Below are 23,027 nucleotides of genomic sequence, written 5' to 3' on the forward strand. Positions count from 1 at the left end.
ACGCATCTAAACAATGATCCTCAACATGCAGGTAAGGTAAGGCAAGGCAATCAAATGTTTTTAATGGCCAAAGAGAGGAATGTTCTTGACTGTCCTAGTCAGTCACCTGAAGTAGGCACTTTAAAATTAAAGCTCACAGTTGGTCCTGTAACCCCAGTACAAAGGCAACATGTTGAAAGATGGTCTAATACATTCTGACTGCACAATATGCCAAGGGACACATCCTTGTCCCAGGGTGCTCATCTGGTCTCACTCTGAGTGATGCTCAGACTAAGGATGTTCATATCTCAGGACGCTGCTTTCAAATGTACTTTTACCTCCCCTCAGGCATCTTTCTTCTCTCATATTGGGTTTTGCAGCAGCTGCTTTGCTTTTAACAGCTAAAGATTTGACCATTAACAAAGGCATAAAGAGAGGTGCTGAAATGCCGATGTTTATCAATAGGAAGAAGGCGAGGGGAGGGATGATGAGCTGCATTGTGGAAATGTATAAAGCAGTTGTTGCAACAGGGATCTAATTAGGGTTTTTTTTTTCTATTATGAGGGTTTCAATAGCGGTTCTATTTACTATTTGTTGTTGGTTGACTTTTCTGTTCATGCGCTACACATGGGTTGCCAATGTGAGAAAATGCATGTTGACAGAAAAATAAGTCTCATGTATCATATTTCTCATGATTAAACCTAAGCATTAATTCATGCATACTTAAATATAACTTATGAACAGCTGACCTAGTGTTAGCTGCACATGTAACTGTACTTGGAAGGAGTTGACTATTTGTGCAACACACACATTCTGTGGTCAGATATTGCACAGATGGGTCGTAATATTACCAAGGGCTCTAATTCTGTTTTTTTTTTTCATTAAAAACAATCTAATGGTTGTTAATGATATACCATTATTTGTTGGCGGTTGACTGTTCTGTCCTTGCCTTTTTTTCTTTTTATTGTACAGCACATTACATTTTCTGTGCTGTTATTGCACAAGCTTAAGTCTTTACAAATAATACGCAAGCAAAGAATAATTTCACCTTTTGCTTCTCTTACACATTGATTGCCAATGTGAGAAAACGTGTACTGACAGAACAAGGAAATTGTAATTCATGCATACTTGAATATAACTTATGAACAGTTGACCTAGTGTTCGCTACACACGGAACTGTAGTGGTAATGCTCTCTTCAAAGCCGCAACACTTTATTTGCAAAAACAGTAGTTTACCTCACAGAACATGTGAGGTGCTAGACTACTGCTGCCTCAATGTCTATGTGCTAGTTTGTTGACCGCATTCCATCAACTCCCATGTTCTAGGATAAAATTATTGTTTTTATCAATGGAGACTTTGAAAAAAAGCGTAGAGGTTTACGATGGATGTGGTTCCTCAACGAAAAAAGTGATCTGATTGCAATGTAAAGCAGTGAAAACATTCTACGTACAGCACACACCTAAACTCATGACTTTTTTTAGGTGGGCCATTCTTTAGATGGCTAAAATACTTTTTTCTGCTGACCTTGTCCACAGAAGTACATTGCTTAGCATTCGTGCTGGTAGTCATGTCTGCTTTTCCAAACTGGGGGGATGAGTACCTTGCTCTATTATCAGTAACACCTCATATAACCTTGTTTCAAAAACTCCAAAGCCTCCCTTTAACCCCTAAACAGCCCTTCGTTGAAGACAATGTCCTTGTTCTCAAGGTCTGACACTAACACAAATGGATGTACAAGAGCAAACACACACACACACAAAATGTTGTGGTTTCGTGTATACACAAGAAGTTACTGTTTGACTTTGGACAAGGTTTGTAAAAGCAGGCATATTAATGACATGAACACAAACCCCTAAATGCATCACATCATATATTGAATGTGCAACTCTGTTTACCTAAGTTTTGGAGAGACTTTCCAAACATAAAGAAATTACCATGGATAAACAGATAGGGGGAGACTATAATGTGTATGAATTGATGATGCAAATCCATACGTTTGCACACCATGTGCAATGTAGTCCCTTTATATTTACATTGACAAGTCATCAGAAAGAAAAAAAAATGTAGAAAATTCCTCAATTGAGTGGCTGATAGTATACAGAGCATCATTATACCACAGCTTGGGGAGTGTCACATAGCACTTTGACAATTTCATGCTCAAGAGGGCAGCAAGCATGCACGCTCCCACATGATCTGCATTAATCGCAAGCTACTAGTATGTCACTTTGCCATACCTCTTTACAGACAGGTTTGTTTTAAGGCATTAAACTCACCAAACAAGAACAAGCACAAACCAACTTTTGAAAATTAAATTGCATAACTGCATAACTCATTTTGTTTCACAAAATTTTATGTTTGATGGTTTGTTTAAAAAAATGACATATAGAAGTAAAGAAGACAAAGAATGAAAATGTTGCTGAATTTTCATGAATGTCAGAATGCAAGCAAAAAAGTACAGCAGCAGAGCACCCAGGTCTAGTGATGAAGAGTGAAGAAACATGGTGTCTGAAAATGCAAATTAAATCCCTCCAACCAACAGATGCACTGCCACCTCCATCACCTCCATTAGATGCTCTGTGAACTGGCCAAGCATTTGCAGAACTATCAATTTTCCCTAAATGATTATCCCATTGGACCATTTATAGGGGTCTGTTGTTAACCCCCTAGGGACACCTCTGGGTTGTATCACTAAAATTACATTTGGCTTCTGTCCCTAATAAAAACTAAGAAGGAGATTCAGACATATTTTAGAAGCTATAAAAATCCAGGCTGAACGATTTGACAAATAAACCACAATGCTCATTGACGCCTCCGCATGACAGCGTCTTTAACTACCATACACTGGATCGGCATGGAGGGTGGTGCAGTGGTTTAGCACTGTTGTCTCACAGCAAGAAGGTTCCAGGTTTGGAGCCGGCAGCTTGCGGTTTGAGCCTTGAACTTTACTGTGTGGAGTTTGCATGTTCTCCGGCTTCCTCCCACAGATCAAAGACATGCAGGTTAGCTTAATAGGTGAATCTAAATTACCCGTAGGTTTGAGTGTGAGCGTGAATGATTGTCTGTCTCTATGTGTTGGCTCCAACCCCCCACAACCCTTGAGGATAAGCGCTATAGACGATGGATCAGCATGGATTTCTACGTAGACAGAGGAGTAATAAAAATCCACTGGACATGTGTACACTGGGCTCCCATGGGACGCTTTACAGAGCAGAACAAAGAGAGACTTATGAGAAATGATTATCCAGTCATTAAATGTGGTATGACGCCCACAGTTTCCTCTTTTTAATAGATGCTGTAAGAACCATGAGGCTATTGTGGCTGTATTGGTGGTGCTAACTTTGCCATTGCAGAGATTCTGGAACAGGTTAGTTAGGTCAGCTGGCAAGTAAACCTAAGCATCTTGCCAGGTGGCTATTTTCTGTTTACTTTCAGTCAAACTTAGACCGTAAATGATTTATGTAAAAATCAGTTGGAAAGCTGAACAAGGCCTGACCAGCTTATTCTGATATGCGTCGTTTCTGGAGTCTTCATTTCCCCAAATCTCTACAACAAAGGTGACGAGCGCAAAGTTTGCACAAGACAAAGACATTTATGGGAATTAGCCCAGGTTGAAATGAACTGGAATGATCCTTTAATACTTAACTTGTACAGTGAATTGTGATTTTTGGTAGTGACACACCAACAATTCTTGAAAGACCAGAAGTATTGAAGTAAAACAAAGCTTCATGATGTTAATGAAAATAGAGACCAAAAATAGGGATGTATGAGAAAGTCAAATAACTCTAATGTATGCATGCACATGCATACATTAAGATACACCAGTACATTTCAGTCAGTTGCAATTGACATTAATAACCTGCTACAACGCCCAATTACATGCACATGCATTCATTACCATTCATCACGGCACTTCATTGTGCTTTGTTAAAACTACTATAAGAAAGCTGAAATGTTATATTTATGAAGTAGAATATACCTGTCTTGATATCATCGTTAAAGAAAAAAGATTAAGCAAAATGATACTAAATCAACCAAACAGTTTGAAGTTCGAACCTATATATAAATAAAATGTTTACAACCCTGGTTCAGCCAAGCATTGCTATCGGTTCCCCGTCAGAAGAGATTTGATCTCGGGGTAAGCTGCATGCATCTGCTTACCTGGCTCGCTCTTCTTAGTAGAGCATGACCAATCAGAGCCAGGGGGTTTTAGAGATTTCATATCTTTTGGAAGTTAAATTTTGGAGATTTGAACAACTTTTAGTACAGCAATACAGATGTATACACTAGTGTAATTATCACAGAGGTAAATCTGTTCCTAACAGCTATAAAATGTCTTTTTTTAAAGTATGAATTGCATAATACTGAAGCATAGTGTTATTTCTGTCATAGAACTTCAGTGGATTGAGCCTGCAGTTATCTCAGGTAATCCACCTTACACTCAACCAACAAAAGTTTGCTGCACTCTTCCAAACATTTTATCTCTGGTAAATATTAATATTAATGCAATCTTTCCAACAGTAAAACCTTGATTTTAAGCCGATTAAAATTGTTATTCTTTTTGATAAAACCCAGTGTATTTCACAGCCAGTGGAAAGGTGGTCTCTGACTAGGACAAAATGGGTAGCTGTGCCTCAAAGCAAACTGGCGCACACACGCTTTGTCTTTTATGTGTGCAAGGAATAATACTTCAACACAATTTACGTCTGATAAAGATGTGACTGCAGCCAATAAATATCAATTAAAGAGCAGGCCGTGTGCTCCCGTGTCCCTCAGGGCTCACCTACTCACTGGCTGAGACTAGTTTGCTCAACTTAGACTCAAGTGCTTGCAAATTGCACAAAACAGCAAAAGTGAAATTATTATATAAATCCCTAAAATATATCCTTTTCCCAAATACCTCACCTACGGTCACGTTTCAATGGCAACCTTTCTGAAATCCTATAAAAGTGAGACTACAGCCCTCCCCCTCCCCCTCGAGGACAGAGTGGATTCTGGCAGGCCCAACAGAGTCGCCTGTCGTCTTCCTTGGCGGTGCGACAAGCTGATATTTCATTTGAATGCATGGTGCTCTGAGCACTGATGCAAAGGCTATTACCCAGAGTGCCCGAGTGGGTTGGCCAACAGCACTAAGACTGCATGCTGGGGCACATCAAAGAAATGAAAAGTGTGCAAGAAAACAAAATATATCAACTATTTCTTATTAAAAAGTCTACTGTAACACAGTTTATACACATTAAAAGGGAGAATTTCTTTGTGGCAGCTTTTCAAGGTTATAGACTTTACAGGTTTAATGTAGAGTCAACAGTTCAGTTATGGGTTTATTGTATACGTGCTACATTCTGAGAGAAAGACCTGGAGGCTGTATTATATATAATATATTATTCTTACAGAATCTAAACTTTATGGTATGTATTCAATATTTCTTTCCACCCCCAGCTCCTGCTTTCACTTCCCCCCCCGACTATCTTCCTCTCTGACACGGGGAGCCAAGGGTTTTAAAATGTGTGATGTGTGATCGAGCTTAGGCAAGCAAAATTCTAGGGCACTACAACATGTGTGATATATTACATTATTGAGTGTGTTCACTCAGATTTAAGGCACATAAAATTAAAAATACTTTCAGGGCACAGAAGTATGTGACATATCACCAGTCACAGGGCCCATCATGCAATGGTGATTAATTGGACACACTGGCATTACAATATTGAAATGAAGTACCTTTTACACACTTAAAACCCATTATTTTATGCCCATTAATTTGAAAATTGGAGTCAGTTGTAATTTCAACTCACAGCAAAAGCATGAAGCAGTATAAAATGTCTGATTTATGATAAAAGCTTATTTTACTACTACTGGAGCTGCATGCACATGCAGAGATAGGCGGAGCAGCTGCTCTGAAATACATACTATACTATAAAATAGGGAAAAGATATATGGGGAAATAGAGCGTGGCTGGTTAATATCACACCATTAATGGCAAAATACAGCTGAAATGGGGCAGCGTTCTTTCAAAATTTAAATGAAACGAGCAGTCGATTTTGTTAGCTCAGTTATTCTGTCTGGATTTGTGAGGGATATAATAACAGAGGTCTAGTGAGTCCATGACCCACTCAAGAGCAACAGTGAAAGACGGGAATGAAGACAGAAATTGCTCCAGCTTTGCCTGCTGGCTCCTTTTATAGGATAAAGAGAATTATTACCACTTCAAGACCTAATGCCATGATTAGGTATATTGATTTTTTAAGACTAAGCATTAACATTCCAGATCAATGGGATTAGCAACATTCGGTATATAGAATTCTGCCTTATCCACAAGAGAACTGCCTCTAACATACATCTACGTGTCACTGGAAGCACAGTACAGAGCTGCTGGTCACCGTGTCTAATGATTGACGTGCTCTTCATTCTCATTTATACCACAGACCCTGTTAACTCTCAATTCTGATTGGCTGGCAGGTGAGGGGTAACTTTCAGTAACCACACAGTACAACGGCACACCTACAGTAATGTCTTTGTTTGCTGCTCTAAAAGTGAGGCTTGGCTGAAGAGCTTTGAGCTAGCATTATGTAGAAACAAAGAATAAAATAGATAAATAGCTTCTGAGTGAAAACCACGCAAATTTAAAAGATGAGATAGTAAAAAAAAGAAGAGAGCAATTGTAACCAAGCCCAGCAGAAAAGAAATCACTTGGGAGACGGGGCAGGTTATGGTGTGACAGACAACACGAAATAAAATATTGTAAGTGTAAACTGAGGCTCATTTTCTCATTTAAGCATGCCTCTGATACCAAGTCAACTACTGGTGAATATTTTATAATAATAATTAATATGATGATTTTTTCATGAACTGAATAATTGTTTACTCTGGGAAGCTGGAAAATGAACTTGTTGCATTTAAATATACTAAAAAATAAATAATCAATTAATAATTCATGAACTGTTAATGAAAATTATGAATTATTTTTCAGCTGATATAGATTGATGAAATTATTTTGACATTTAGGCTACTACTCCAACTGATTTCTGGCAAGCTTTTATGTTACTGTTTGAATTATGTTAATGCTAGAAGTCATTCACTAATAAACGCCTCATGGAAATCACTAAGCCTATTTGTAGAAACCACTTAGTTGACTTGTCACGGGTGTAAAATAAACATTGCATGGAGGAAACCTTTAAAAGGGCTAATTGATTATTTTGAATGTCAACATTTTTACACCAGCAGGTTTTGTGTTGCCATGAAAGCTGCCCGCTGTGGAAAAAGGCAGCCTTAATGAGAAGTGTTGGATGCAAGTCCACTTGGAAAAGTGACTTTTTAGAGGAGCTTCAGCCAAACCGTTGTGGTCCAGTGCCTACAGCTTTCTCTCAGCCACAGTGCTGCCTGATATTTCAGCGACTTTGAGCCTTATCATTATTCAGTAATCACACATCTGCTTGAGCATATTTGTGTAGCCAGCATATGCACTGTTTAAAGATTGAAAAAGCCATAAATCTGTGGTACTTAAGCGATGTCAGGGCAAAAGTGTAATCTGCACACTGCTTTATATTCCCATTAAAACTTTAATTATCTATTGCGGCAATGTTTTGATCTGACAGGATGTTCATGCCTGATGAAGATCCATGAAAGATAGAAACACTGCAGCAATAGATAAAGTTATGAAACAGTGTACAGATTTTATTTTTGCCTCCATATCTGGTCTTTCTTCCAGCTACTGTGCTCCTTATCTTTCTTAGACATTGGCAGTAGCTTAATTCCTTGGCTGTAAAGATACAAAACCTAAAGATTTCTTTCCATGAAACTGATTAAACTACAATGGAAAATGTCTGATATGACGCCGACTTTAGCTATATTTATTTTCTGTAAACTTAAATAAACTTATATCATACAATCGACTTCCTGCAGCCGTGAACTGCATGAGGCAGATGGTTTGCTTCTTTAAGAGCTGCACCCAGTAAATCAGCCGTATCACTAAATGTCGTCAACCGAATCACCCACAGCGCTCAACATCCGGACTCAGCCTGTCAAAACCGTGACAGCTGAAACTCTTCACAGGAGCACAGATTCACACATATCAGGAACTATACTGATGCCACAAGCACAGGTTATTGGTTTAGAAACCTGTGCAGAAAGGCAGAGAGCTGCGCTGATCGAAATGAGCGCCGAATGTCAAAAGATCAGCACAAACCGAGATCAGCACGTTTAAGCTGGCCGCTGTGAGGTGAGCCTGCTGCAAGGGCTGAGGAGTTGACATTCTGGATGACGATATATACGTGGTATATGCCAGCATAGACACACATCAAAAATGTTACTGTCGTTGGTGCCTCTTTTTTTCTGTTTCCCAGACATCCAAGTGACCTGAAAGGACATTAATTTTTTGTGAGGACGCAAAAGTAGACCGTCTACATTTGTCTCCGTGTTCCCTCTGGGCCTCCATACTTCACACAGAGAGGCAGCCCTCATCAGAAATATGACAGCAATGGTCATTTGTTAAAAGGCCCTGAAGACCTAATTTTTAAACCAGCTTCTTATTATGGATTATGGGCTGCTGCATGAGTTCACATTTCTTGTGGCCAAACTTAGAACAGTTCAGGATTTCTGTATTTGTGCTTTGCTCTCTCACTGGTTTCAGCTGGATCGGGCTCTGTTGGTTAAATGTGATGTCACACCCTTCCATGCACCAATTAGGACTTGGCAATATTTGAATCCAAATGTGATGACAGGCTTATGTTGCCAAATGAATATTAACTAAGGATGTTTACTTTAGTCAGTAATTCATAAATGACAAACACAAAAGATTGAAACCAAGTTTTGGGGTGCTTTAAACACTCAAGAGCTGTTTCTTGTGAATTGAGCAGTAAATGATGCTACTCTGACACCAGAGACCACGGTCAATACTATGTCTCCTACTACCAGTGATGGTTTCTTGTGACTATGACCAAAATCTCTCCCAAACGGTAACCAAGCAGTTTCAGTTGCCTAAACTCAACCAAACAGAAACCACAGAGGTGGCGGATCAGAAAACACTCCGTCATATATTGTATGTCGTTTTGGATGGCACTGACTGACTTGTGTGAAAATAAATCCAAAATCTGAACATAATTAAATGTATGAAACCATGACAACCAAACGCGGGCTGTACTGTAACTCGGTAACATACAAAATACATAGTACATCATCATGTGCCTCCTGTTGCAGAGTCTTATTGTGCAAGCTCAGCTCCCAGTGCTCACTGCCAGACTTTGTTCTCAGCCTTGTGTCTCTACCCATATTTCACTTCATGAGTTCAATGTGCAGGACACATTGTTTGTCTTACACAGTTATTTCAGAATTTCGAGGAAAATACAAATTGAAAAAGGAGAGAGAGATACACACCTGAATGCAGTGTTGCCATTCAAAACAGTCTGGCATTCGGCAAAACAATGAGAATAAAAACTAACCTGAATGATCTAGAGGTTCAGTGAAAAAGTTTTGTTTGTTATGCTGTATTATGACAGTTGGACGATGTGTGTGGGCAGTGTTGAAGTGAATATTACTAAATTCCTGCTAAATGTAACTGATGGGGTCTTTCAATGAGGCTCAGGATGAGGAAACATGCCTCACTCACGCAGACAGAATAACACTTATTGATGGCTTCAGCTATTTCAAAAGGAGCTATAACCACGTTGCCTGCTCAAGGTTAGTTTTCAGTCTATCTTTATTTCAGTACATGCAAGGTTTTTCAATATCATACATAGCAGGCTCTGCAAGAAGCACCATCAAACCAACCAAGGCCGTAGCTTTCGTCTGCAGGATAAGGAGGCCTCGTCTTTCATGTACCGCATTTGTTCAATCTACAAATCTTAATTTAAAAAAAAACAAAAACTGTGAGTTTGACTATGATAATGATGAATGATAATGATTGATAAACTAGATCCATATCCACTGCTAAGACTGCATAATGGTGTTAGAGCTACAGGAGAAGTTAGTGCTTTTGTGTTAATGGTGAACCAGTCAACAACACTGAACCCTCTCATTATCTGCACTGTTATAAGCTTGAAGAAGTAGCAGCATTTTTTAACATCGACCGTCTGCCTGCTCTACAAAAATGATGCATTATTGAATAAATGCAAGGTTATTTGAGCGTAATTGCCCTGTTGCTCTGGCCTAAGCAGCTCTACTACAGCACATCAGTGCGTTCAGTCAGACTGGAGACCATCAGGCCCATGTTGTTCACAATAACAATTACTTTCCCCTGCACTTACTGTCTGACAGCTGAAAATTTAGGGATTTTTTTTATGCCCTTTTAAGAGTTTAGATGTGGGAGGAAGACGAGGAAGCTTATTTGTGTAGTACATTTCCAACAACAAGGTCCTTAACATAAAACATTAAAAGCACTGTGACAAAGTGCAAAAGAAGCACATTATAAAAAGGACATTTGAATACAGTAAAGAGCCAAGACAATAGAAATGTGAAGTTTCGCAGCTTTGGCCACAAATAAGTGATTTCAGTATGTTCCTCCTTACCTGTTATTCATTTGGAAAATTCATAACTTGAAACTATTCTCGAAACAATTAGTCAACTAAATGATTGCCAGCAGAAGATTTGTCAATCATTTTGTTGATCATTTAGGCTGTTTATCGGTCAAAAATGCCAAACATACTCTAGTTTCTGCTTCTAAAATGTGTGGATTCTCTGTTTTTCTTGGTTTTATTTTCAATATCTGAATACACAGGTGTTGTGAATTGCAGGATGGAAACACAAGCAATTTGAAAGGGAATCGCATAAGGGGAATTATTCACACTTAGACTGAACTATTAGGTGATAAATCAAAAAATCATTTATTAATACTGCAAATAATTGTCAGCTGTGATTCTAGTTGCTGCTCTGAACAGTTGTATCCACACAACACAACAGTTGTGTGGATGCGTTGGATAACCAAAGCATGTTAATGTCAAATTTCATTGTCAGATTCATGGAGAAAACTTCAGCTCTGAGGGCAGTACAGATTTTTATTTCCCAAACAAGGCTGTGGATGAAGATGGGATGGATACTTCGAGAGAGCTTCAGTCAAGTGTTGATATCCTTGCAAATGCAACCACTTATTTTGGCTTATAGTAATTGCAAGGACATAATTAAAATGTGCTCATTAGTTGCACTAAGCTGCTCATTACTTGGGAAAACGCCACACTTTCTGCACAGATGTGTAGGCAGCACGCGTCCCTCAAATCTGTGCCACTTTTTTTTTCAAATGAAAAAAAAAAGAAATGAAATAAAAACAGCAGCAGAAATCCAACAAGTGAGGAGTCAAGACACACGCACTTAATCACAGCGGTGCAGTTTAAAAACTCAAGAGGCTGTCTCTGCACCTAACCGCCCATCAAAGGTGCCCTGTTCTTGGCGTGTGCGTGCGCGCCCACGTATGAATAATAGTCTTTCACAGAGATGCTCGACAACAAAAGTTGCACTGGAAGAAATGACTTGAAGCTCCTTCTGAAACAGTTCCACGGTGCTTGAAAGTCAAAATCATTTAATCTCAAAGCACATTCGGAGCACCCACGGATCCTTTGAGCACCCCCCCCCCTCCCCCCCACTCGCAAATAAAAATACAATATGCGTATTCTGACTACAGCTGCGGAACGCAAAGCCCCTGAAACGCCGAAGAGAAGTGTGGGTTTGTGAGCTTTGTGAGGCTGAGCGGTGAATTTAGCTTTTGGAGCACCCACAGTGCTAAAATGGAGGTGGTGATATGATAGGCAGTGTGGGATGAGATTGTAGGTGCCCAGAGCTGTCAGGAGAAGAGGAGGTAGGAGAGATGGGACGGAATCAAAACATGTCAGAGCTTTGAAGGGAAAAAAACAGAGGTGGGGGGGGGCAGCAGAGGGAATTGGGATTTTGTGAATAAACTTGTCACTGCAAAAACGTTATGTGACACACATTGGCCTTTTTCTTTACACTCAGCTCGTCGTGCACTGGCACCTATAGATCCACGTCGACTGATTAAGATTTTAAGCTACATCACCTCCACATCATAAAGGTGAGAGCTTCTTTGTCTCTCTCCTCCCCTTGATATTCAGGAGCACTAACACTCCCGCCTGCAGCATTTTTTTTTTTTTTTAATTCGTGAAAAGAAAAAGACTGATGGTGATGATGGTTTTAAATTAAAACAATCCCTGGAGATAAAAAATAATAATAAGGCAAAAGTGCTGCTCTGCAACAATGGGGATGTCAGCTTGCTGCGCAGGAATAAGATTTAGATTTAGGGATTTTTTCTGGACATCCACACACTCACAGATGCGCCAGAGGAGACACATCTACCCACAGTGTTTTTGTGAAGACCACAAGTGCGCTTAACTAATAATAGTGATGATTTGCACACCCCCTGGGCTCCTAATGCTCCGGCGGCAATCGTTTCAAAATGAGACCTTCCTCCACTTACTTACCCATGATGTCTCATCGGTCCGTTCCCTCCGTCCTCCGTCTCGCAATCCGCCGCACAGATCACGACTTCCCCCGTGCCTTTCCCTTCCAGTACCTGGAGAGCCCCGGAGCTCTGCGCGCCTCTCACGCGGAGGGTGACTCACCTGCCTTCATTGTAAAAACTGTCTCGATTATAAAAAGCTTTTAAAGTTTGCGCCCATGCTCCGTGGCGCAGCGCAACTTTCCAGACCTGCCACAAAAAAACCGTGCCATCAAGCCTTAAGTTGGGAGTCAAACGCCTGGCTCTAAAGTGTTTTCACAGCCGATGGAAACATAGTCTTGAACCAGGTGCCTGCAACAAAAACCGGGACACGTTGCAAAAGTTAAGAGGTGCAAAGGAGGATCGGTGCAGTCTCCGGCGGAGGCAGGTGTCCTCTGCGCCAACATCCAGCGGAGCGGCGGAGACGCCAAGCAGCGGTCACAGGCAGGAACGGGCACCGACAGGGGCTCCTGTGCAGTGCATCGGCGAGCAGGTCTGCGTGTGCGCGCCCGGCTGCGTGGGGGACGAGTGCGCGCGTGTGCAGGCGCGCACACGTGGGAGAAAGAAAAGGAGAGAGAGGGGGAGAGAGAGAGACAGAGAGAGAGAGAGAGAGAGAGAGAGAGAGCATTCAATGCAGTGTTTAACAGCTGCAAGCAGATCTTGGTCAAATGTGAGATTTGCTTTTGTTTTGTTGTTGATCTGCTTTTTCCTTCCTAATCACCACCGACACAAACACATCAGCGCACAGGAGGGCTCTGCCTTCACCGTGTTTTTCTTATAAGTCTGTAATACAGGTGTTGTGGAGGATATGCTGAGGGCTATATGTGGTCATCATTATAGCGTGAGTGGGTAGCCTGCCTGATCCCACCTCCTGTTGCATAATTGCGGATGGGAAGGCTAAATACAAGGGTTTTGTTACAGCAGGGATACAGGCGTTCCAAGACGTTTATTTAAAAAAAAAAAAATCACACTGTAGTGAAGCATTTCAAACTCTCTCTCATTAGGGGGCATGTCATCATCTAAACCAGAAAAAAATGGCTGTTTGAAGCCCTAATATGCTTTTGATTTTTGAATGATTAAAAGTCGGTGCAATTGAGCCTTTTTGGCAATGACAAAAGTCCTCCTGCAACGACATTCCTCTCCAATTTGAAATACTCAGTTGAAGCTATATCCACAGTCCATAACACTTTCAAATATTTGATTTAGTTGGACCTTCTTTAATCACTTCACATTGTGATTAATTTCTGGAATGGTGTTTAGTCTTCCAACTGGTACTTATTTCGGGTGATTCAGACACAAGAGATGAAAATAGACGATAAATCATAAGAAATGTGCCCATTATAGGAGATAGCTCCAGCCTGGCTTGACTTTCGGTTTAGCCTTGTCGCACTATTTGGTGACTTAGTGAAAGTTTTTCTGAAAGTATAACACTGAAAGTATGAAGTTCAAAGTGAGCAAGTACAGACGATAAACTTTATCTTCAGTCAGGCTTTGAGTTTTGCAATGAGAACAAAATTTAAAGTGTGGAGGCTGTTACAGCAGTATATTAACAGCTGTGGGTTTGGAATGACATGTTCAGCAGTCACATAGTGGCGTAAAGTTAAGGGGTCTGCATGCATGTGACTGCACTGTGTATCTTTCATTATCATTTACTTCATTTAGTTAAGACAGCTTAGGCTACTTACCAGAGGGCTGCTTGTTTAAAATTCATAGCATTTCTTAAAGAAAATACTGTCTTCAGCAGAAAGGCTTCTTTACTCTTGTAATTATTTAACTTCAAATCTCTTTGGCTGCTTTTCAAAAGCAGTGTGCATGTGTAGAAAGCCATATACCTCACTACAAATCATACAACAGAGATACAAAGCAGCGTGTTTCCCAACCTAACAAGTTTGTTCCTGCTGTGGGCAAAACAGCTGCAGTTTCTGGTTTTGTGTGGTCAGACTGACAGTATCACAGTAATCTGTTGTGGTTCAGAGCTCATTTGAATGTCAGACCTGTTCCCCGTCTGAGGATTCAGGCCTTCAGCTCTTTCTATATCATACAGCGCTACTGTAAAGCATTTCCTTGACTTTTTCATATTTATTTCAACTGAATCTGGAGGTAACATTTAGTGAAGTGTAGCTCAGTCAGGAAAGACACTCTGGACAAGGTATGACAAGAGCCATAAAATTAATCTAACAAGCACAGGGAGCTGCCCGATGGAGGTTTGACATTGGCCTTGTCGCCTGCAGCCACAGTCACAAGGAGGCAGAGCTGTAAATCAGCAGGGCGATGGAGATCCCCCCCCCCCCTTCTCCCTCCTCCCTCCTCCTCTCCCTCCTTGACCACAAATGGGGCCTTGATGCTGGTGGTGAAGAGGAGGAGGGACAAATACCAACAATACCACTCAGGTGAAGGAGGAGTGTTTGCACGTGAACTTGAACTAGGAGCACCTTTCGTGCTAAACATGGTTTCTATAAGAAAGAAAACAATGAAAATATTTTCTCAAAGATCTTTAGTGATATGTGGTAAGAGAAACCTCACGGTTCGGGTTAAACTGACAACTCAGTTAAAGGATATCTCTGGTATTTTTAAATTTGGGCTTATTTTTACATTTTGCGTTTGAAATGAGTGGTAGGTACAAAACCTTTTGGAAGTGGTCCAGTAGATCACCTCTGCCAGCAGCTGAGAATAGGCTGTAATGGCTGCAATGTAATCCTTTGGGGCAATTGTACAGTGTGCATCCATTATAAGTGCTTGTTGTTGCCACTGACAGACTCAGATTGTTATTCAAAGTGTGCTACCATGTAAAATTACAGTTTTTGTCAATGGAGGCTGGTGTCTGTGAACGGAGTGATATCGCGACTATTTCTGCTTCAACAAAAGGGCCCTTACAGATCTATCTCTGAAGACACTTAATATATCAATATGAGCCTCTCAGTGGCAAAAATATGCACTTTTAGTGGACGTATATCTCGTGGGATTGCCCCATGGCATTAAATCAGAGTCACTATAGCTCATTTGCCGCCCATTCTCAATGAGCCGCCCATTCTCAGCTGCTGGCTGAGGCAATCTACTGGACCAATTTCAAAGGTTTTCTACCAGTCATTTCAAACCTAAAATATGTAACAATATGGGACCAGCCTCCCACGGAAAAGTCAGACCCAACCATCCATCCACGTCGCCCTCCTTCCTCTGTGGTCTTCATGGCTCTATAACAATGTCAAATTATCTCCTCCTTTGCTCCTGACAGACAAGAGTAATAACTCCCATAGTAGTTGGAGAGCTTCATCACTTCAATGCAAACATATGTTGCTTCATGGCATTTGGTGAAACAACTGATACTGTTGTTTTTCTTGAGAGGACAGTTTCAATTGGGGCGCTGAATCAATAATCTGCAGGGTGGACACAAATGACATTTTTTAAATCTAATTTAGAAGAAAAAGAAGCATAAGAAGAAGAAAAGGAACTTTATAAATCCCCTATTGTAGAAGTTCTTTATTGAGGTTTTGCAATGTCTGGGACCTTTCTGAAAAAGATTCTGTCAGTGACCCCCACAAAATTTCCGGTTTTATGGAGGCGGTACAAAATATTTCTTTGAGAGGGACAGATTTGGTAATGGCTTTGTTGTATTTTTGTTAATATTGCTACAACCTTGCATTATTTCCTTTGAGACTTTATACGTATTGATTCATGTGTGAGAATATTTCGTACAAATAGAATTTTAGTGATGCAAAAGCTGAAAAATACCTTCAAAGCCCACCCCCCCGAAGGCGAATATGATGAAATTGTGTTGCTATTGGCTGCACTCGTAAATACATCGTCTCTGAGGTGGTGTTTGTGAATGCTATGAAGTTGCCGCTTGTAGCTATTAATATTCTGTTTGGTACAGTAACTGTTGTTACTCAAAAGGTTCAGGAAAAGCTCATTGGGTGTAAAAACAATGGCAAGAAGAAAAAACTTTCTCTCATGACATTTCTGAATGTATTTCTTTGAGGATTAGAGTTATCACATTTTTCTAAATATTTCAGTGCTCTGTAGTTTTGATGTGATTAGGATAAGGATCTGTGCATGATTCTGTTGTTTAATCAGTTGCAAGTTTAAGTCAGTGGCGAAAACTTTTTGTCATATCTAGGACAACAAAATCTTGTACTGTGAATAACAAATGTTCATTGTCTCAACCAGACATCCATCTTTCTTTATCACATCACCCCTGCTGTTGAAAGCCATTACTGTCTGAAAATGATCATGGGAGAGTCACCACTCTGAAGAAAAAAATGAATGAGAGACTTTCTCATTTTTAATGCAGAAGCCAGACACATCCATTGTTAGATTTGTGTTACAGTTGATTGGTGAGAAGTGTATCTCTAGGTCATGGTTAATTGTGTATTTTTCCAAATATTGCAAAGAATGCAGACTATGTAAGATAACTTTAGTATATTTTCAGCTCAGCTTCGACAGAGTTTGTTTTCAGCTCTCTGAAACATCAACATTGCTTTTGGTTTCAGTACCTCGCAACCAAAGAGCCAAGGCTTGTTTCTTGGCTCGCTATTTTCCACAAACAATCAACAGAAACAGACTCTTTGTTCAAGAGGCAGAGAAATGAGCGTCCCTAACAGGAGCACACCATGCTGTGCAGGCGCAGACATGCTGTGATCACTGAAATGCCCCTGGGTTCATTAGCCAGTTGACTCGCTACATGTATTCTCCCACCTTTTTATTGAGCGGAGCCACTTCATATCAGTTTCCTGCAGAAACACGGGAAGTCAATCACTGAAATAGAAGTGAAAGTGGGAGACTGTAGAGGATGTGATGCAGCAAAAGAGTGAAATGAAAACATTTGACTCACTGGATTGAATTGAACAGAAATTCACTTCAGAAATGTTTTTAATGAAGCTCAATGGGATTCCATTTGTTGTGCTCATATTTGGCTGCAGCTAGTGATTACATCTGTTACTGGTCAATCTTGTAATTATTTTCAAGATAATTCAATTTCCCAGTCTAAAATAACGTCAGAAAATAGTGAAAACCATCACAACCCCTTCAAATTCTTTATTTTTTACCCAGCAAGATACATCATAGATAATAAATAAGCAATTCACTGCAATACGGAACTGATTATAACAGCAAATCTTTACATTTACAAGACGCTGGAACCAGAAAATATTTGGTATATTTGCTTAATAAATAACTGACTTACGAATGTCTTACAATATGATGACAAGGATGATCACAGTTACTGTCTGCTAATTTTCTGTCAATGCGTGTGTCAGCATTACTCAAATTCTGTAAACATGACATTTGAAACAACAACTTGTCTTCCCAGACACATCGTCCAAGTTTATTTTGGACAGTTTTCATGGGGAGATGATTCACAGAGAGATCTGGTGATTATCTGGACTTATAGGGACATTGTTGCTAGAGGTATTGCTGCTGAATTTTTCACAAGAGTCCTAACTAGTTGCCTAGCAACACTCTGTGACAATAAGACTACAGGAAGTCACTACAACTGACCGCAGCATGGAACCCTCCTGTACAACCACCAAACTTGTTAAATAATGGTTTGTGTATTGATCTTACAAAAGGTAAAAGTTCCCCCTAATTCCAGTCTCTTTGCTAACTCTAGGCATGAAAAAGAGGATCATAGTTTCCAAAATGTCAAACTATACATGTAAAGAAACAATTTGTTACGTACTCAAAGGAAGCTGGAAAATGTTTGGCTTGCGGGGCCACCAGCTATTTAAAGACATGTGAAGTACCTGATCTGGTCATATTTCTTTGATTATGTGATGAGCTGGCTGTAGCTAGAGAGGCATGCTCCTACATTAGATCTGAGTATCAGTGGTTTCAATTAAGGCCCTGGAGATGAAGAACCCTGCTGGTTTTCTTTCCTTATAGGTCAATAATTACATTTGGTTTCCAAAGTCAAAAAATCACACCCTTATTAGGCGGCTGAAATTAAAGATCTGGAATCTGCAGCTATATGACGAAGAACACCACAAGTGTCTGTGTATTATTTTATGACATTAATCTCGTCAGTCTCCTAGGGCAAATTTTAAGTGGCTAAACTCACTGACTTTCTTCATGCAGACAGACCAAATGACCTAGATACCTCAAAAAGTACTGTGCCTACATTGTATAAGCAAATACATAATTAGTCCTTGAGGCTATTTCAACTAATTTCCCCTCTTACCATAAGTAGTATAATGTTCATTCACATTGAAGGACACAAATTTTACTGCATGGCTGGAACTGCCATTGTTTGCACCTTTTTAAAAGAACCTCTAATTGACTGCTGAGAAAGTCATGAATCGTGGTATCAGCTGTTAAGATGACTCAAACTGCAGCAAAAATCAATAGTAGCTCATATCAAAGCTTATTGGAGTTCCGCAAGGAGAAATGACACAGCACATAAGTGATAGCTGGGTACTGACTCACTCAACATGTTGTGTTTAACGGATTTACAGGGAAGATTTAGTAACACTTCTATGAAAGCGTACTTGGGCAATTTTCAACCGTCTTTGTATTATTATAGTGTTGCTAGTATATGCAAATGAATATTTAATTTTCCTCTGTGTTGCCTGCAGCCAGAGCTCATGGCTCTAGGGTTGCTGTTCAACTGAACGACTGACTTGACAGTAAAAACAATAATGATAATAATAATAAGCACACGAGCGCTTTCACTAAGTATGTATTTGCCATCTCGTGCAAGCTTACAAATACAAGGTGCATCTTCTTTTCTGTTTCTGTAAGTTATTCTGTCATTCATTCATTAATTGTTCCTCCTGGTGAGAGCAGCATGCGCTGAATAGGATAAAGAAATGAAAATCTACAGATGATAGTAAGAAGATACAGTGGGAGGTTAATAATATAATATTGTGGAATTCAAATGATAGAGGAATGCTGGTGGTGTTGTACAAAATAAAAGAGGGCGGATGAAAAGTATCCAAATGAACATTTACTAATCAAATGATTGAATAAGTCACTGATTCATTCATGAATCTAAATGGTAAACTGCTACTGAGAATGTCTTTCTCCCAGTCATACGCAAAATGAAAACTTTGGCTGATATTTCATATGCACTTGTGAACCTCTTGCTGCTACAGTATATCACAACTGAGGCAAACACACAGTGCGCAGTACACTTGCAACTAATTGGAATTGGCTGAAATGGTAAACAGCGCGGATTTATTAAAAGGGAGCAACAAATACAGAATGATGAAGAGAGGAAACTTTGCAAGGCTGGAACCCGTAATGGACAAAATATTGTAGTTGCATAATGTTGGAGTCATGCAATGTCAAAGCTATGTATGGGTGATGACATGTTTGGTAAATCAGTTTTGAAATACAAGCTGAGGGTTCAGGCCTAATTGTAACTATACTAAATGGTGCATGTTAAATTTGACATGAATTGTGAACATGCATATCAATTATTCAACATTATAAACAAAGGTCAGTCAAGCAGATAAGGTCACATTATCATAATAAGCCACCACTCATCCTCTCTAGTGAAGTTTTATCAATACACAACACTAACAGCCAAAAAGACTTTCAATGCATGATCTCAAATTACTGTATAATGTAATTTCTCAAAGCAAACATATGGATGTAAATGTTACTGTGGTTCTGTGAATTCTGGATCAGTACCAGGAGTTTTGCTTTGCAGCTGCTTCTCTCATTACGTGCACGTGCAAGTTAAGTATCTAAATCAGTCACCTGTGACCTTTATGATCACAGGAGACTATGCCACAAGCTCATCTACTGTAAACCCAAATGCACAGGTAACATTTCTTTTGAATTTGTGGAATCAGAGGGAAAGCAGGACAGCGCACAGCTTTAGCAGATTTGTAATATATTCCACTGCCATGCTGCAATGGCTGCAGGGAAATGGCTGCAGGAAGAGACTCTAAAACTGTAACCCCCTCTAGCCTGTGCCAGTGGAATCCATCCAGATCAGTCAACTAGATCTCAAGACCTTGGCTCCAAAGTGACAGGAGGCCCAGAGGAGTCAGATTATGCCCAGTGAATTCATCAGGATCTAGAAAACATGTCCTTTCATAATTTAGTAAGAAGTAAAAGAATATTGTCGATGTGGGAACAAGGGAGCTGTTATTAGCCAAGAATCAAAAGACATGCAGAAGGCTCTCTGTTGAATTGACACCATGCTGGGTACCATGGGACGCTGATGTTATGTGTCCCCGACAGACTGTGTCTTTGACTGGGAACATAACAATCAGTAATATACATAATATGGAAGAACTCACAATCCTCTTGTCTGCAGCAGGGTCCGTGCAGCTGCCATGCATCTTGTGTACACAAAATCCCAGGTGGGAGCTCTCTGAACTGGTTTGCCACTTTCTTTGAAGATAAACTGAGTTGCCTGTGCAGGAGTGCTATGTTAAATCAAATAGGGTTTTTAATTTTAAACCAATACATGAAGTATTTTCACATCTGTGATATATTCTACAGGTGCAGACATTGAAACTGTGGTGATAGGTTTCTAATGTTGCCGACATGTCAATATGACTATCACAGATCACCCCCCCCCCACACACACACACAAAAACGCATCTAAAAAGCACACTACAGTATACCTGTTGCTAGGGCATCAGGGCATGGGGGAAGCTGGGAGGCATCACCATCCCAAGAAGTCTTTGCCATTTTATCATATGCCAGCAAACAACTATGTGGAGCAATGTCACAAAGGCTCTGCATCCCTGGTGTTAAGTCTGAGACAGGTCATGAATCAAATTGTGAAGAACTTCCAATATGACCTTTTGGAGTCACTGTTTTATGGCTCTTTGTTGTCAGTCCGTGACTTACCCTTAATCTGGCCTAACACGAGATACATAATCTAATGACGCTATAAGAAAGGAGTCATCCTGCTCATCTATATGCAAGGGCTTGAGGAGCTCACAGGACTGTGCCTCACAAAGACACTAAGGTAGCTGCAATCAAGGCTTTGGAGAAATATGTAAAAGAACAGGTAAAGTATCTACTCTATCTGCAAGTGGGTCCTATCTTCTTGTCATCCTTCTTGAGGAGATGTTTTTTTCTGCCTCGTGCCGCTTCTAAATTCTGGGTAAGGTTGCTGCGGTGACTCCAGAAGGAAGGAGCTTGTCAGCACACAGACATGCTACTTTCAAGATCTGCCAACCTGGCAAAATGCAATTGCAATTCATGTATGCATCCTCAGACCCTGTCTGAGGTGATCAATACCAAGACAAGAGCGGCATCTATCATGACCATCTTGAGGTTGAACAGGGGCAAGGCAAACGGTGCACAGCACAGGCACACCATGCTTGGAGAAAATGAAAAGTAAGTCACAACTGCCTGAGATCATCCTCAAAGCTCACTGGCTAGATAGCAACAGATGTACTGTAATTCTACCAGAGGCAATCAAATGTGTAAGTTTTATTCTACAGTGCAGACTGCCAACAATATCAAAGTCAAAGAAAATGTGGTGAAATACCCCTAATTGTACATTGCTGGTGCTGTGTGTTTTCAAGCTGTCACTCCCAGCCAAGTTTAAAGCAAATTACCCAAGAATACTTAACTGCTTCAGCCTTCCAGTCCAAAAAAAAAAGCATGAGCCAATAATTAAGGTACCAACTGCAAATACTAAAGCATTGCCTCTATACTCTGTTCCAATACCATGTTACTAATACAATGTTTGAAATAACCTAGAATGTAGCCAAGGCTTCAGAAGGAGCTAGATTATTTCTCCCCCAAAAAACGGACCATAAACCAAAAAGTTTTGTAAGAACACGACTGTACTGTGCCCAGAGGGATAAAAAACTTCAACACCAACTGCAGTATTCCAGCCAACACCACTAATAGCTAACACTAGCTAATGGAATTTCTGAAACAATCACTGGCTGCGTTAAATTATAGCCTTAAATTCATGAGTGTACCTTTTGTGTAGGCCTACATAATGTACATAAATATGTAGGATAACACATGGCATTTTCCCTTGGGGTTATTTTGGCTCACGGGTATTTTCAAAAGATCAGACCGCATTTATGTTTGTTGGATTGGTTGGTTGTTTTTCTTTGAGTCTGAACAGGGTGTGATGGATCACGCTGTCTTTTCTCTGGTTAGACTGTTTTTAAGGCTCTCTCTGTCTGATCCCTTCTTTGTAAGTCAGTCAGTCAGTCAATTCTGATTTCAGCATCCGCCTGTAGTTAGTTTTTTGCTATAGTTATAATAATACAACAATAATAAAGAAAGAAGCAAGAAAAATAACTCTGTCTGTCTCCCACCAAAGACCCATAGTGCTGGGAGTCAGCTTAAACTGACAGAGGGAAGAGGGGGTATAGGGGGGAGTTCGACAGATTAAATATGCATTTCATAATAGATGTAAGCTATTGCTTGGGACATTGTAACATCTCTTCCATTATTTCCACAACCCCCAAGGCCGCCAATATATGTTGTTAAAAAAATGGAGCCAAATGTAGCCTGGCTGCAGCTCTAGTACAAAGCACCACCTCTGGCAATCAAAAGCATGGAACAAAGAGATTTTAGTAATTATGGACACTCAAACTAATGTGTGCCCATTTACAATAGTAGTTTAGTTTCAGCGCAGGTGTGATGTGCAGCTGACTTTGACAAACGAACTCTAGACTCTGCACCTCT

At 40.2% G+C, this 23,027-nt stretch overlaps 1 protein-coding gene across 1 annotated transcript in view; it reads right to left on the minus strand.

Annotated features, from left to right (window-relative positions):
- Window positions 1-12,467, minus strand: part of lrrtm4l1 (leucine rich repeat transmembrane neuronal 4 like 1) — a 41,803-nt gene extending 29,336 nt beyond the window's left edge. The window contains exon 1 of the mRNA XM_070850514.1: window positions 12,397-12,467. Coding sequence (XP_070706615.1) covers window positions 12,397-12,400 — 4 coding nt within the window. The 5' untranslated portion in view covers window positions 12,401-12,467. The remainder of the gene's footprint in view (window positions 1-12,396) is intronic.
- Between the last annotated feature and the right edge of the window lie 10,560 nt (window positions 12,468-23,027).

This window comes from Pempheris klunzingeri, chromosome 19, assembly GCF_042242105.1.
Source record: "Pempheris klunzingeri isolate RE-2024b chromosome 19, fPemKlu1.hap1, whole genome shotgun sequence".
In the NCBI taxonomy this organism is placed as follows: Eukaryota; Metazoa; Chordata; class Actinopteri; order Acropomatiformes; family Pempheridae; genus Pempheris; species Pempheris klunzingeri.